Source organism: Budorcas taxicolor, chromosome 11, assembly GCF_023091745.1.
Source record: "Budorcas taxicolor isolate Tak-1 chromosome 11, Takin1.1, whole genome shotgun sequence".
Lineage (NCBI taxonomy): Eukaryota > Metazoa > Chordata > Mammalia > Artiodactyla > Bovidae > Budorcas > Budorcas taxicolor.
Genome location: NC_068920.1, coordinates 29834003 through 29849807, shown reverse-complemented (window position 1 = coordinate 29849807; position 15805 = coordinate 29834003). Strand labels below are relative to the sequence as shown.

Here is a 15805-nt window from a genome sequence, read left to right as displayed (position 1 = left end):
TTCATATGGGATAGTAATTCTAGTGGAGTAAGTATATTTCGTTCTTCCTTAGAAGGATCTGACATAACTGCTTAAAGAACAAACATAACTACTCCCATTTCCCACCAAGTCACTGCACAGGAGTTGTGGATGGTTGTCTTGACCTCCTATTTTCCATCTGATTTTAGGGAAGGATGAGAGTTGCCTCCACCCCTTGGTATGCATTAAAAAACATCTGGAATGAGGGGTACAGACTAATTCCCCTGTGCCAGGGGAAACAGTTTACAGCCCAGGCTTTGAGTGTGAGTCTAGGCTCCACAAGTTACCATTTTGTGTTATGGAGTAACTCATCTAACGCTTGGTGCCTCACTTTCCTCCTCAGGAAGGAAAAACTAGCAATACCACTTACTTCACAGGATTGTTGTAAAGATCAAATAAGAGTAACACACAAAACTTGCTTATAGTCTCCACTAGATGATGAACTACTACCTCAAGAATAGAGAAGGGGCCGTTTTCATCCTTTTGTACTGTTTAAAATGAAGAGTGGGTATGCAATCAATGCCTGACAAATCACTGAAAGAATTCATCTCTGGTAGAAATTGGTAACAGCTCAAATTTCTTTCTCACTATTAAATGCTAATGTTGTAAACAGAGTTCACCTAGTTTAAAATAATCTAGTCTCCAGGATCTTTAAGTTCATCTGAATATGTTCTTGCCAATATAGCTAAGTTTCAAGACCTGGCTCCAAATGTGTGGGCCATTTCAGAACCTTCTCAAGTAAGGCTATAGATATTTTTCCTAAGGCCTGTCAAGTGCCGCGCACTATCCAAAATGCCTTGGGCAATTCAAAAGAATCACAGAGCACACAAGTTGGAGGAAATATAGAAATTTGAGGCTTGGGGGAGTTGACTGATTTGCATAACAGCATAAGAGAAACAGATCTACAGCTGAAGTCAAACTCTGACTGCCAGTCAGTCCACTGTGTCCTGTCAACTGTGGAAATTTCATATTTGAGCATGTGAGAATTGAAGAGAAACACAAGCCCATAGTACCTGACTTGACAGGCTTATTCGGTGTACAATACCGTCTTGTTGCTCAGTTGCTCCATCGTGTCCAGCTCTTTGTGATCCCATGAACTACAGCGTGCCAGGCTTCCCTGTCCTTCACTGTATCCCAGAACTTGCTGAAACTCATATCCATTGAGTCGATGATGCCATCCAACCATCTCATTCTCTGCTTTCCCCCTTCTCCTCTTGCCCTCAACCTTTCCCTGCCTCAGGGTCTTTTCCAGTGAGTTGGCTGCTCACATCAGGTGGCTAAAGTATTGGAGCTTCAGCTTCAGCATCGGTGCTTCCAGTGAAAATTCAGGGTTGATTTCCTTTAGGATAGACTGATTTGATCTCCTTGCAGTCCAAGGGACTCTCAAGAGTCTTCTCCAGCACCACAGTTCTTAGTAGTCTGGCTTGTTGAAAGAGGAAAAGTAAACTCAACCTCACTGTTTGAGGTCTTTTCTGGGAACTTTTCTTCAGTCTTGATCCAGGTGAGTGGAAATTCAGGGGTTTTTTTGTCCAGAGGGCTCAACAGGCAGTCGAGAAGTACTCTGCCGAATGTGCTGTGAGGAATTCTACTGAGGTGTGCTGCTATTGCTGGTTATGGGCAGGCTTCTTCAGGATCACAGCTTTGCCCTTCTTCTGAGCAAGTCGTCTTCTCTCCTCCTTTCTGAGTAATTCATCCAGGAGCCAGGGTCCAAAGCCTCAAATTCTGACAATTAATTGTCAGTTGGAGATTATATTTGTAATCTAAATTTAAATTTGAAGGAGAAAAAAAAATTATCTTTTGAAAAGTTAAAAGATATTGTCAAATGTCAAAAGCGAATACAAAAAAAGATGAGCTCAAACCAAACTGATACCCAGGAAGTAGTTATGGCACAGTATCAATTCCAAACACTGATCAGGTCACTTGATCACCTGGGAGGTGAATTTCCAGTCATTTGGAGGGGAGTACTTTTATGTTTTTAAAAGATTTTTCTGCATCCAATATGTTACATAATAAAAAAATTAACACATCTCCCCCCTCCAAAAAAAAAGAAAGGAAAGGTACAAAAGAGCAAAGAAAGTATATGATCCAGGTTCTCAAACTACGTCTTTTTCTAAGAAACAAGTACATTTAACTGCATGAGAAAGAAAATGCAAGCAATAAAATTCTACTTTTAAAAGTTTTAAATTTGCCAATATATGAAATGTAAAACCCTGTGCAGAAGAAGCTGCACTGATATAATCACCAAAGAGGATGCTGCTGGGGGCTCTCTGAATCAAAACAGAATACACACTCAGATTCTACTGACATCAAAGACAAACAAAACCCTTACAAACACACTTTCATATAGGAAAGTTCTTCAGTGTCCCTCAGATTGATCTCACCTCCTCTGTGAAGATTCTACCCTTGCTCACGTGAGGGTATCCCACAGTCCTTTGAACTATCATAAATTACTGCATTGCATTCTTAAGCAGAACTTCCCAGGTGTTTCTTTTTCCTAACACTTAAGTTACTTGAAATTTGGGACTTTTTTTCCCTTCGTCATTCATTTTGTCACTCCTCGGTACCTGGTATCAGGCTTCAGACACCCTGGATTTCCATAAAGTTGAATAGTAATTATATATTTTATATTTATAAGGTATAGATATTCCTGTATTCAGTTCCTGATTTCATTCATTATCATCTGAGTGATGAGGGGCTAACCCTAATCTCTCTGCTCCCTCAACTAAATCACTGGGACAAGAATCCTGGCCTTGGAGGTTCTTTTGCAGGTACTCAGAGAAGTAAGTAGTGGCATGTAACAGAAATGATCTCAACAGATGGTCTGATTTTGTGAATTTTCATGATGCTTTCAAAATCCTTTAATATACATTACCTGCTAAAAAGAAATACCCATTGCCACTGGATCAATTCCCTTCTCCAGGTCTCAATATCTCCTCCTGTAAATGAAGGACGTTAGGCTAGATTTAATCCATCCCTTAGTGAGCCTTCTTTCTGAGAAATTTGTTCTCAGGTACCACTGAGGAATAGTCCAAAGTGGCATTACTCTTTTCTCTGACTGGCTTGTAGCTAGAGGACGAGCATAGTCCCCTAGCATAGGGATCCAAAGTTGCAGGTGAGATACAAAGGCCTCTCATGCTCACCCCACAGAATTCCCACACTCTCTTCCTGATGTGGCTCTGTCCCTCTCCTGCCTCTTCAAATCCACCTTCAGAAGAATGTTGCTTTGATGAGCCAACGGTCATTCTAAAGAACTTAAAAGCCCAGACAGTCATTGCTGCAACAGTCAGAGCACGAGGTTTTGCTTTGAGTGAAGGGTCAGGGCGTGCTGGGAGCAGGTTGGGGGCGCAAGGGTTCCTTCCACCCTTGCCTTTGTCCACGACGCTGGCTCTGGTTCAGCCTCAGTTTTGTTCCTATTTGTTCTCAGACCCATGTGACACTGGTAGGTCTCTACTGGTGCTTCTGATTGGCTGTCTGCCTCACTCAGTTCCTCGACCCTCTCACATCCATCCTTGGACCAATCATCCTTCCTTGTCTTGCTACCCACGCTCTACTTGGTAACACCCTGCTGGTGGAGCCTGGTACTGACCTCCACTTCTTTCACCTGCGTTCAGACATCAACTTCTTATTAATAGATATATGTGAAGAGGAACTAAAAAGCCTATTGATGAAAGTGAAAGTGGAGAGTGAAAAAGTTGGCCTAAAGCTCAACATTCAGAAAATGAAGATCATGGCATCCGGTCCCATCACTTTATGGGAAATAGATGGGGAAACAGTGGAAACAGTGTCAGACTTTATTTTTTTGGGGCTCCAAAATCACTGCAGATGGTGACTGAGGCCATGAAATTAAAAGATGCTTACTCCTTGGAAGAAAAGTTATGACCAACCTAGATAGTATATTCAAAAGCAGAGACATTACTTTGCCGACTAAGGTCTGTCTAGTCAAGGCTATGGTTTTTCCAGTGGTCATGTATGGATGTGAGAGTTGGACTGTGAAGAAGGCTGAGCGCTGAAGAATTGATGGTTTTGAACTGTGGTGTTGGAGAAGACTCTTGAGAATCCCTTGGACTGCAAGGAGATCCAACCAGTCCATTCTGAAGGAGATCATCCCTGGGATTTCTTTGGAAGGAATGATGCTAAAGCTGAAACCCCAGTACTTTGGCCGCCTCATGCGAAGAGTTGACTCATTGGAAAAAACTCTGATGCTGGGAGGGATTGGGGGCAGGAGGAGAAGGGGATGACAGAGGATGAGATGGCTGGATGGCATCACTGACTCGATGGACGTGAGTCTGAGTGAATTCCGGGAGTTGGTGATGGACAGGGAGGCCTGGCGTGCTGCGATTCATGCGGTCGCAGAGTCGGACATGACTGAGCGACTGAACTGAACTGAACTGAACTGAACTGAACTGAACTGAAAGGAGATCCAACCAGTCCATTCTAAAGGAGATTGGTCCTGGGTGTTCTTTGGAAGAAATGATGCTAAAGCTGAAATTCCAGTACTTTGGCCACTTCATGCGAAGAGTTGACTCACTGGAAAAATCCTGATGCTGGGAGGGATTAGGGGCAGGAGGAGAAGGCGACGACAGAGGATGAGATGGCTGGATGGCATCACTGACTCGATGGACGTGAGTCTGAGTGAACTGCAGGGGTTGGTGATGGACAGGGAGGCCTGGCATGCTGCAATTCATGCGGTCGCAGAGTCGGACATGACTGAGCGACTGAACTGAACTGAACTGAACTTGTCTGTGCTCTTTATGTTTAATTCCTCTATTGGTTTAATTACTACAGATTTATAAGAAACCTTACTATCAAATCAATCAAGACCAACTTTTTCTTTCTTATCAAAATTATATGGTTCTTTTCTTGGCTCTTGACATTTCCCTAGGAAGGGGTTCAGAGAATGCTTTCCCCAAAATATACCATTCTGGCATAGGATTATTTTAAGCTGAAGGCAATGGAGAAGGAGTAGACAGAAAAATTCTCTCCTCTCCCATGCAAACAGGAAGGGCAGGAGGATTCTTACTTGCTAGAGACAAACCTAGACTCCTCAGCCCAGAGAAGGCTTGGAGTTTGATCCCACCACCATATAAAGGTTTTGTCACCCTAAAAATTTCCCCATGTCATCCCTTGCAATAACCCTTGAGTCATGGCCTCTTACAAGATTAAAAAAGAGAGCTATCTTTTAAAGAGTCTGTGGTGACCCAAGGATGAAAGAGCAGATAAAACCAAAGAGGGTCTTGGAATGCAGGAACAGAAAAACCAGACATTTATCATCCTTCCCTTCCCAATGTTGTAACTATTAACAGATTTCAGGTCCTCCTGAGCAGTATAACTTTTCTCCCTTCCTACCGTATGGGGAGAAGGTTTTTACCTTACTCCACCTCAACCCAGTATACGTGCCTCATCCAATCAGCAAGTGACCCATGAGATCTGTATCCTACTCCTTGTACCCTGGGTATAAAAGTGGACAAAGACCCCTCCCTGTTCAACATCAGTTCTCCATTGAGCTTCCCCAGTGTTCTGACAGTGTCCCCCACTCTAATAAACTTTATTCTCCTCTTATTCTGCCTCATGTCTGGAAATTCTTTTCCAAGCCACACACACACTAGGATTGAGTTGTCTTGGTGCAGGGAGAATGTTGCTTTTTATGGTTGAGCAGGCTTGGTGACGTGTAACACAGGTACACAATGCACAATGGAGGGGAGAGAGGAGGCCAAAGGGTGGAGAAAATATTTTATGATTAAATTTTTCTTCCCTTGCCATAAAATATGAATTTTATTGCACATTACTAAGTTTAGATTTTTGTTTTTTTGATAGCCTAACCCTTCAGACTGGAGAAGGCAATGGCACCCCCACTCCAGTACTCTTGCCTGGAAAATCCCATGGACGGAGGAGCCTGGTAGGCTGCAGTCCATGGGGTTGCTAAGAGTTGGACACGACTGAGTGACTTCACTTTCACTCTTCATTTCCACTTTTCACTTTCATGCATTGGAGAAGGAAATGATAGCCCACTCCAGTGTTCTTGCCTGGAGAATCCCAGGGATGGTGGAGCCTGATGGGCTGCCGTCTATGGGGTCGCACAGAGTCAGACATGACTGAAGTGACTTAGCAGCAGCAGCAGCAGCAGCAGCAACCCTTCAGACATTTGCAGAGCTTATGGTCAGAGTGCTATCCCTACTTTTGTCCTTGTACTATTGTCCCTACAGGCTCAAAATAGTGTCACTCATGCTAAAGTCCATGATACTAAACCTAGACTGTAACTTCTGAATTAACTACTGCTTCAACCTTCCCCAGGTATCTTATTCAACCAGCTTGGAATTTTCTGGTCAGCACTAAAGAGATAATCTAGTCTCTTGGGTCCATACAATGTGTGGATATGGGTGTAAGGCAGGCATGTGTGGCCTTTGGCATGATTTTAAGGAATGTAGGTTGATCTACACCTGGTTATACATTAGCTCCCAGCCACCCCCACCCCTAATCTAAGCTGAACCCCCAGAGTGAGGCCTTTATAAAGGAGAGGCTGCAGCTTCTGAAGAAGACAGGGACAGGAATGAACAAATGAGAAGTATGGAGAGGATGGCACTTAATGAAGATCACCTTCCAGGTTAAAAGACACTTGGAAACTATGAGAGGATATACTGACTGAAACTGATCACCCGGCAGGCACCATAGCAACTGTTTGCAGGAGTTATTTTACAACAGGAGGTCAGGACTGCCTTACACAGAATTAACAAGCCACCACCAACCAGAGGTATTCAGAAAGGTCAAAGGAGATGCCATGTGTCCTACCACCTCCCAGAATCTTTCTTGCTGGCATCCTTCTTGGCTGAGCAATGCATGAGACACAAGGAAGTACCTGAGTCAGAATGATTGGGTTGAGGCCAGTGTGAGGAAAGCAGGAGAGACTCCATCTTGAAACCTGTCATCCCTCTTAAAGACAGGATGTGAACTGGGCCTGAACCCTGCCCAAGAGTGAGGAAACTGTTGCTAGTGAAAACCAGGTCTCCTGGAGGCTTCCTTCCCTAAAGATGACAAATGGAGATTGTAGTTGAGGTCCGGCTGCCCCTGTTAGACTAACCATGGAGACATCCCCCCTTGATGTATAATCATTGTTTCTCCCCTTTAACCTTAATTGTTTGTTCTCTTAGCACCAAAATCATATACAACAAAAAAGTTGCTAACATGTAACCAGTCACAAACGTAATGGGGGGCATAAAACTGGGCCTCTCAGAAACAGGATCCTTGTTGGGAACTGATTCCCCCGGACCTGCTGGCATAATAAACTGTACTCCACTGCGTTGTGTGTCCTTCAAGGTGTGTTTCTGGATTCCACAACAATTGGACAGAGACAACCCAGAAACTAATCCCATCACCATAAACCAGAGATTGGCAGAGCAGCTCTCCTGGGTTCCCTTACCCTCCTGCTCTCCCCCACAAGACTCCTTCCCAATAGTCTCTTGCTTTGTCAGCACCTGTGCCTCCTCCGATAATTCATTTCAGAGCGTCATACAAAAGTTACCTTTCAGGCCCTGGAAGGGGTTCTTCCAGGAACAGAAGGACAAATCAGGGACAGTCATCCTAAGCCCCAAACTGAATTTCAATGTGTGTATGTGCACAGGCTTTTAAGGAGTTTATACAGATCTTTCGTCAGTTCTTACAGGAATGTGTACACCCACATGGTAAGAATCTCCCACCCTAGATTTTAAGGGGAGATAGTCAGAAACAGCAGACCAGCACTCACGGGTTTGAGCAATGGAGAGCTTCTTAAAGAGTTTAACTTATGAGTTTAGTCCTTTTGTTTGTGCTGAGTCCACAGAATTTTCCTAAAACAAGAAGGAACTGTCAGGGAAATGTATGCCTCAAAGGAAAATTATAGCACACCCTTTAGTGTCATCTGATTCTGATTCAATGAGAGGTATTTTACAATTCTGTAAATTTTTGATAACTGGCAGCAATAGAAAATAATTTCTGTCTTGCTCAGTTGCTAAGTGGTGTCTATGCAACCCCATGGACTGCTGCACACCAGGCTCTTCTGTCTTCCACTATTTCCTGGAGTTAGCTCAGTTTCATGTGCATTGAGCCTGTCATGCTATCTAACTATCTCTTCCTCTGCTGCCCCCTTCTCCTTTTGCCTTTACTCTTTCCCAGCATCAGGGTCTTCTCCAATGAGTTGGCTCTTTGCATCAGGTGGCCAAAGTATTGGAGCAGCAGCTTTAGCATCGGTCCTTCCATTGAGTATTCAGGGTTGATTTCCTTTAGGATTGACTGTTTTTATCTACTTGCAGTCCAACGGACTCTCAAGTCTTCTCCAGCATCACAATTTGAAAGCATCAGTTCTTCCTGGCTCAGCCTTTTTATGGTCCAATTGCTGTCTATAGACATGCAAATTAATTCTGTCTCTTGAAGGGACATTTTTTCCCCTCCCAAGTCCACCTTCCTCACCAATCCTCAGCAGTATAAAAGCCAGTTTGGACTTTATTTACACTTTACTTTCAATATTCCTGATCTATAAATGGCATCCACTCTTTGAATTCTCCTTTTAACTGGTAGTAAAACCTCACCAGTTGTCTCATTAAAGAGGTAAAATCTTTTCAAAGGGGTTCACTTTTACACTTGTATGAATGAGACTCACGATTGTATATTTTGGGGGAAAATTAAACTTTAAGTAGGCTTCCCAGGTGGGTAGTAAAGAACCAGTCTGCCAATGCCAGAGACGCAAGAGATGCAAGTTCGATCCCTGAGTTGGGACGATCCCCCGGAGAAGGAAATGGCAACCCACTCCAGTATTCTTACTTGGAAAATCAGAGGAGCCTGGTGGGCTACAGTTCATGGGGTTGCAAAGAGACAGACATGACTGAGCTGCTCACACAAACACTCTTTAATGACACTTTTATTCCCTGTTTGACTGGAAGGAGTTTCTAGTGCCACTTTCATAACCATAGCAACCAGAGCCTAAGGTAAATGCACAGAATTCCTAAAACCCCCACTGCCTCTCCTTTGGGGTGACCAGAAGGGAACAGCACTAGGCTCCTTTCTTCCCCCCTTCCCTCTCATTCCTCTCCGTCTTTCTCCTTTTGCTCTGACACGCTTCCCTTCCTCTTCTCAGATTCTCTTCTTTCTGGATCTCCCCTTCGTCCCCATTTTCTCCTTCCTTCCTGCCCTCGTCCCCCCTTTCTCCTCTTCCCCTACCTTCCAGAACCCGCCCGGACATGGAGCTCCTCCATACACACACACAGTTTCTCCCACCGGGACGGGGGCCACCATCCGCTGGGACACGCCCAGGACTGGGTCACTCACACCCAGACCAACCTCCGGTGTCGCAGAGGGACGCTGTTAACTTGCAGTGGAAAGGAGGATTTCCTAAAAAGAAGGGAAAAGGGAACATTACAAGGTTCTATTCAGTAAAACCAAAAAACGAAACCTAATATATAGTTTCGGTGTAGCGAGTTTAAAAAAAAAAAGTAAAAGCCATTTAGAAAGGGAGCAAAAACTAACACCGTGAGCATTGGTGGTTCAGTGGTAGAATTCTCGCCTGCCACGCGGGAGGCCCGGGTTCGATTCCCGGCCAATGCAACACTGTTTCTGTTTTTTTCTTATTCTAATTTTGAAAATGCTCTGGTTTTGAGCTCGGAAATGTTCTATTTTCGAATTTTGACCTACTCATATATTTTGTAACCGTTAAGACCCGCAATCACTTCTGCTAGGTGAAAGGGGCAGACTGGTTGGCGACCGGTTGTTCTCCTAACAGAAGCATCCAATTTTCTGCCTTCAGAATATATAAATCAATCTGTTTTGGATTCATTCTTTTGTTTGTAGCATGAGTAAAATTAATGAATGGGCTTTGAAAGAAAAGTTTCTCCAGTTTCTAAAAATAGCCTTTTACGTAAAGTGTAATAAAGGAATTATTGTGAATAGCTATTCTCGCGGTAAGCAGAGTGGCGCAGCGGAAGCGTGCTGGGCCCATAACCCAGAGGTCGATGGATCGAAACCATCCTCTGCTAGCTCTTTTGTATTTTTCCTGAGGGGAGCTGTTTTGTATTTGTCCTGGGGGGGCGCGCGAGGGGGGGGCGCGCGAGGGGGGGGCGCGCGAGGGGGGGGGCGCGCGAGGCGGGGGGGGGGTGGGGGGGGCGCGCGAGGCGAGGGGGGGTGGGGGGGGCGCGCGAGGCGGGGGGGGGGGCGCGCGAGGCGGGGGGGGGGGCGCGCGAGGCGGGGGGGGGGGCGCGCGAGGCGGGGGGGGGGGGCGCGCGGTAGTTAGAGGAAATGAAAGACTGTAGTCTTAGCAACCCTGATGCCCGTCTTTCTATACCTAATGAAAACGTGGGTAATACAGGAATAAACTTTATTCCAAGAAAATTTTGAGACGAAAATAATTCACAAATCAGAAAGGTTTTAATGTCAGATGTGTTATCTCAGAGAGCAGAAAATTAGTGTTAACCCATCGTATTGTAAACAAGAACTTAAATTTAGAATTAAAACCATATATAGCGAATTTCAGTTTCAGAAATTTGGTTAAAGGGAGTTGAAATTTATTTAAAATAACAATTCTCAAAAATCTCTCCCTGCTGCTCTGTTTTCCTCCTTAACACATCACTATGTAGTATAAAGGTATATTTTACTTTATTCATTCAGTATTTTGTCCCCCTGTGATTGCTGTAGTATCTAGACCATGGCCTGTCACATCTTAGGCACTGCTTGTTTGTAGAAAAGCTACAATTTCAAATACACCAAACAACACTATTCATTGTTACTTTTCACCTTTTAAAAAATTACAAGGGTACAAAAATGACCACAAAAAAATCCATCTACTGTTTAACATTATGATATATATTCACTACAAATTTCTTTTATATTTATGGAAAACAACAACCCATAAAATTGTTAAGCACCCTTCAGCTGCACCCCCAACCCTAACATCCCTTTTCTTAGGGTAACTCTATCGTGAATTTGGGAGAAGGCAATGGCAACCCACTCCAGTACTCTTGCCTGGAAAACCCCTGGAAGGAGGAGCCTGGAAGGCTTCAGTCCATGGGGTCGCTGAGGGTCAGACACGACTGAGCGATTTCACTTTCACTTTTCACTGTCATGCATTGGAGAAGGAAATGGCAACCCACTCCAGTACTCTTGCCTGGAGAATCCCAGGGACGGGGGAGCCTGGTGGGCTGCCGTCTATGGGGTAGCACAGAGTTGGACACGACTGAAGTGACTTAGCATCATGAATTTGATATGCATATCTCCCGTTCCCCTAACCTCCCTTTTTTCCTTTGGATGAATAATTTTTATTTACCAAGAGCCTGAGAACAAGTCATATTATGAAGTTTTTTTTTTAATCACACAATGCTTATTCAAATGGTTTGACAAAGTATCTACATGAAAGTCTTTTCTTTATAATACTATTAATTAAGCCTATTTCTATGCAACTATCTATAAACAAACATGAGAATACCTAATATCTATCTACATAAATGTCTGGAATGGAAGGCCAAAGGGTCATATTTGATTTTCACTTGGTTCTAAAGTGAATTCCTTGGTGGTCCAATGGCTAAGACAACACGCTCCCAACACAGAGCGCCAGGCTTCCATTCCTGATCAGGGGGCTAGATCCCACACACTGCAACAATGATCGAAAATCCTGGGGGCTTCAGCTAAGACCCGGTACAGCCAAATAAATTAACTAACAATAATATATAAAGGCAACTTCTTTGTCAACCTGGTAACGGAGTCTTTAGAAATCCTGTCATTAAAGCCCTTTTATCAACTGTATTTTTTTCCACATTAAAGTCCTATAACTGTATAGAATCACTATATTCAGTTCAGGTGCCAGGTGAAATCTCATTTCATTTTCAATCTGCTTACACTGATGCCCATAGCAAATACAATTTCCATCTGAGGTGGTTCTTAAAGTACTATCCTCAGTAGCAAGTTTTCTAATCTCACAGATCACCAGAGGCATATGTGATTAATCCAAAAGAAAACATTTGTCAAGAAAGATGTAACAATTCACTATTTTCTTCTGGGTTCTATTTAAGAATAAATTTTAAGACTGTTCTTGGATATTATAACCATAGATTGAGCATCTTCTCAAAGTGGAAAATTCATGCTCCCTCCCAGCAAAAATCAGGATTTTGTCAGGTGTTTAGTTTTACAGAAAATATTCAAATATTTATGGTTTGTGGACAGAGCTAGTGTGTCCATGACCGTCTTGTTTTATTTATTTTAGGGTGCAGAATGTTTGATTTTTGACTTTTTATTTGGACAGCTCTGACCAGACCACAGAACAATACCTCTCTCCTTCTCTCTCATGCCCACAAGTGATTTCTGGGGAAGCTAACTTAAATCCGGTGATTAAACAGAGACAGAAATGATCACTTTACTTATTCCAATTTACTGTCAGTAAAAAGTTGAAGCATTTCAATTGGATCTGGAAAACCCAAGGCCTTTGATCTGTCCTTCTGTTTCCTTGCCACAAGATGGCAGAAGAGGGCAATACTTATATCACCCACTGACGGTAATTATCCCTCAGATCTCTTGACAGTAGAAGGAAAAAAATCTCAGAAAGAGCAAGTAATAGAGGCGATGAATAGGAAGTCGATGGGTTCAGGATGAAATTAGGGGACTGCTCTTGCCAGCTTCCAAGACCTAATGACAGGGGCGCAGGTACTGGAAAAAGAGGAGTAAATGACAAACCCTGTATATTTTGCAGGACTCATTGACATGTTGGCATAACTTTCAGGAGGCTTGTTGCCTGTGACAGGGACAAAGCTGTTCATCTAATATAGGTCCATATCCCCAATTTTAAGGGACGTAACAAAGGGAAAGACACTAAATGCTGCACTCTTAAGTGGGGTTATGGGTGTAGGGGCTTATTTTGCTGTTAATGCGGAGAAAAAAAAGAATTACAAAAGCAATCATTTGTTGGTAAAAGGGGATGCCAGGGTAGCGGAAGATGTTAATGATTCCAACTGAAAAGAATTTAGGCACTAATGAAAGATGCAGAAGAATGGGGGAATTGAAGGACTTTCGATCATGCCTTGAGAAATTCCATTCCCTAATAATCCTAACTAGCCCATGCGTTAAATAAACATGCTCTTCTCTTTAATACTGAGTTCGCTGACCTCTTTCGCGGGATTTTTAATTGTGTACTCAGGACACTACCAGAAAACTGCTCCCCCGGCCAAATGATTCCTGGATGTTTCCCTTCCGTTGCATCCTGATTAAACATTGGAAGAACGCGGCTTTCCCAAGCTGCTGAGTTTCTTGTTCAACCTTTTCTCTTTAAGTACCGTCCCGGACCTTTAATATTTCCATAAATCATTCCAATTCACCCTAAGATCTTCGTAGACAGGGGTAATATTGCAGAACCTATTCTGTAGAGGATGGGAAATAGAAACAAAGAGGCAATTTCGCTCAGGATCCGACTGCAGAACACAGAACCGTTAATTTTCAGCTTTATGGCTCTAGGCTCCCGAGCCTTGTGCATTCCAAGACAGAGCTAGTAATTTACTTTCGAGAAAATCTCTACAAAACGCGCAAAACTGTTGGCAGAGTATCAGGCCAATTGCAACCCACGGCGGGCTTTTCAAATAGTCCTGCTGCCCAATCAGAGGGGGCGTTACTCGCTTTGAAAAAAAGAAATTTCGGTTGCTGTACTGGACTGCTACTGCTAAGTCACTTCAGTCGTGTCCGACTCTATGCTACCCCATAGACGGCAGCCCACCAGGCTCCCCCGTCCCTGGGATTCTCCAGGCAAGAACACTGGAGTGGGTTGCCGTTTCCTTCTCCAATGCATGACAGTGAAAAGTGAAAGTGAAGTCGCTCAGTCGTGTCCGACACTTAGCGACCCCATGGACTGCAGCCCACCAGGCTCCTCCGTCCATGGGATTTTCCAGGCAAGAGTACTGGAGTGGGGTGCCATTGTAGCTGAGGGCAAAACTGAAAATCCATTTCAGTGGGGAGCAACTAACCCATACTAAATCTGCATGGCAATTTTGCGCTCTGTTGCAGAGCCATGATCGACTGAGGCCCCAGAACCTGCCAGGCTCCTCTGTCCAAGGAATTTTCCAGGCAAAAATACACTGCCTAAATGCTTATCCAAGACTGCTTGTGGAGAGCTTTAAAAAAAATTTTACCTCGTTTTCCGCCGTCAAACCAGCAGCGTTATCTGAGTGAAACTAGGCAAGTGCACCAGCTGTTTCTCTGAAAGTGTAGGTGGCTCTGAAAAGAGCCTTTGGGTTTTGCAGGGCTGCGAGCCGGCTCACTTAGAACTGGTGTACTTGGTGACCGCCTTGGTGCCCTCAGACACCGCGTGCTTGGCCAGCTCCCCGGGCAGCAGCAGGCGCACGGCCGTCTGGATCTCCCTGGATGTGATGGTCGAGCGCTTGTTGTAATGCGCCAGGCGCGACGCCTCGCCCGCGATGCGCTCGAAAATATCGTTCACGAACGAATTCATGATGCCCATGGCCTTGGACGAGATGCCGGTGTCCGGGTGGACCTGCTTCAGCACCTTGTACACGTACACGGAGTAGCTCTCCTTGCGGCTGCGCTTGCGCTTCTTGCCGTCCTTCTTCTGCGCCTTGGTCACCGCCTTCTTGGAGCCCTTCTTCGGGGCCGGAGCGGATTTGGCTGGCTCAGGCATGTTGACAGAAATTGCAAAATCTCGGAGAAACAAAGCGAGCATAGAGCCCCTTTTGTAGTCACAACTCCATATGCAAATAAGTCTTAGTAAATCTCTCTATCTGATTGGTGAATACTAGTGATGACGTCAATGCCAACATTGTCCAATAAGAGAACGTATTGTAAGAAATTGCATTTGTCTCGTTTAAAACAGTTAAGGGAACTTTAGCCAATGGAACGGCTGCTTTTTCGCGCGCAGTGAGGCTATAAATTGTGAGTTCCTTTGCTTTAGTTATTTCTGGTGTGTCTTCTGAGTACTGCGCTATGTCTGGACGTGGCAAACAAGGCGGCAAAGCTCGCGCCAAGGCCAAGACCCGCTCCTCGCGGGCCGGGCTCCAGTTCCCCGTGGGCCGAGTGCACCGCCTTCTCCGCAAGGGTAACTATGCTGAGCGGGTCGGGGCCGGGGCCCCGGTGTACCTGGCGGCGGTGCTGGAATACCTGACAGCCGAGATCCTGGAGCTGGCGGGCAACGCGGCCCGGGACAACAAGAAGACCCGCATCATCCCGCGTCACCTGCAGCTGGCCATCCGCAACGACGAGGAGCTCAACAAGCTGCTGGGCAAAGTCACTATCGCTCAGGGTGGTGTTCTGCCCAACATCCAGGCGGTGCTGCTGCCCAAGAAAACTGAGAGCCATCACAAAGCGAAAGGCAAATAAGGTCTAAATTCATGCTTCAACCTCTAAGAACAAAGGCTCTTTTCAGAGCCACCCATAACTTCTGTGGAAGAACTGAGCACTTTCCTGAAACCTGTCGTGCCTGGCTAAGATTACAGTACTGTATACGGAATATGTAGGCCCCTACTGACTGAACATGCATTAACATCTGGTAAAGAAAGACCAATTCTCAGTTTACTCCACTGTAAAACCATAATTGCCAGCCAAGAAACATTTCTGACGGTTATTTTGCTTCAGCGATTCTGGGTTTTTATTATTAGAACCCAATGGTCCAAATAGTTAAAACTTCTCAAATGTTTTTTTCAGGGCTACCTATTTACAAAAACATCTAATCACTTGTTCAATGTAAACCTTGCATCACTCCAGGCCTTCTGGTTAATACGCAGTTTACATATTGAAGTCCAACCATTTGCATCAAAATCAATTAAGTTAGACAACCACTTAC

General features: G+C 44.5%; 2 protein-coding genes and 2 non-coding genes across 4 annotated transcripts; 3 read left to right on the top strand and 1 right to left on the bottom strand.

The window, feature by feature from the left end:
- Positions 1 to 9517: 9517 nt before the first annotated feature.
- TRNAG-GCC (transfer RNA glycine (anticodon GCC)) lies at positions 9518 to 9588 on the top strand. Its single transcript has one exon. It is a non-coding gene; the product is annotated as a tRNA-Gly (tRNA).
- A 356-nt stretch (positions 9589 to 9944) lies between these two features.
- Positions 9945 to 10016, top strand: TRNAM-CAU (transfer RNA methionine (anticodon CAU)). The gene has a single exon. It is a non-coding gene; the product is annotated as a tRNA-Met (tRNA).
- A 4250-nt stretch (positions 10017 to 14266) lies between these two features.
- Positions 14267 to 14689, bottom strand: LOC128055379 (histone H2B type 1-C/E/F/G/I-like). The gene has a single exon (XM_052647914.1). The coding sequence runs from the start codon at positions 14687 to 14689 to the stop codon at positions 14267 to 14269; it is 423 nt and encodes a 140-aa protein (XP_052503874.1).
- Positions 14690 to 14949: 260 nt separating this feature from the next.
- Positions 14950 to 15342, top strand: LOC128055097 (histone H2A type 1). The gene has a single exon (XM_052647469.1). The coding sequence runs from the start codon at positions 14950 to 14952 to the stop codon at positions 15340 to 15342; it is 393 nt and encodes a 130-aa protein (XP_052503429.1).
- The last annotated feature ends 463 nt before the right edge of the window (positions 15343 to 15805 follow it).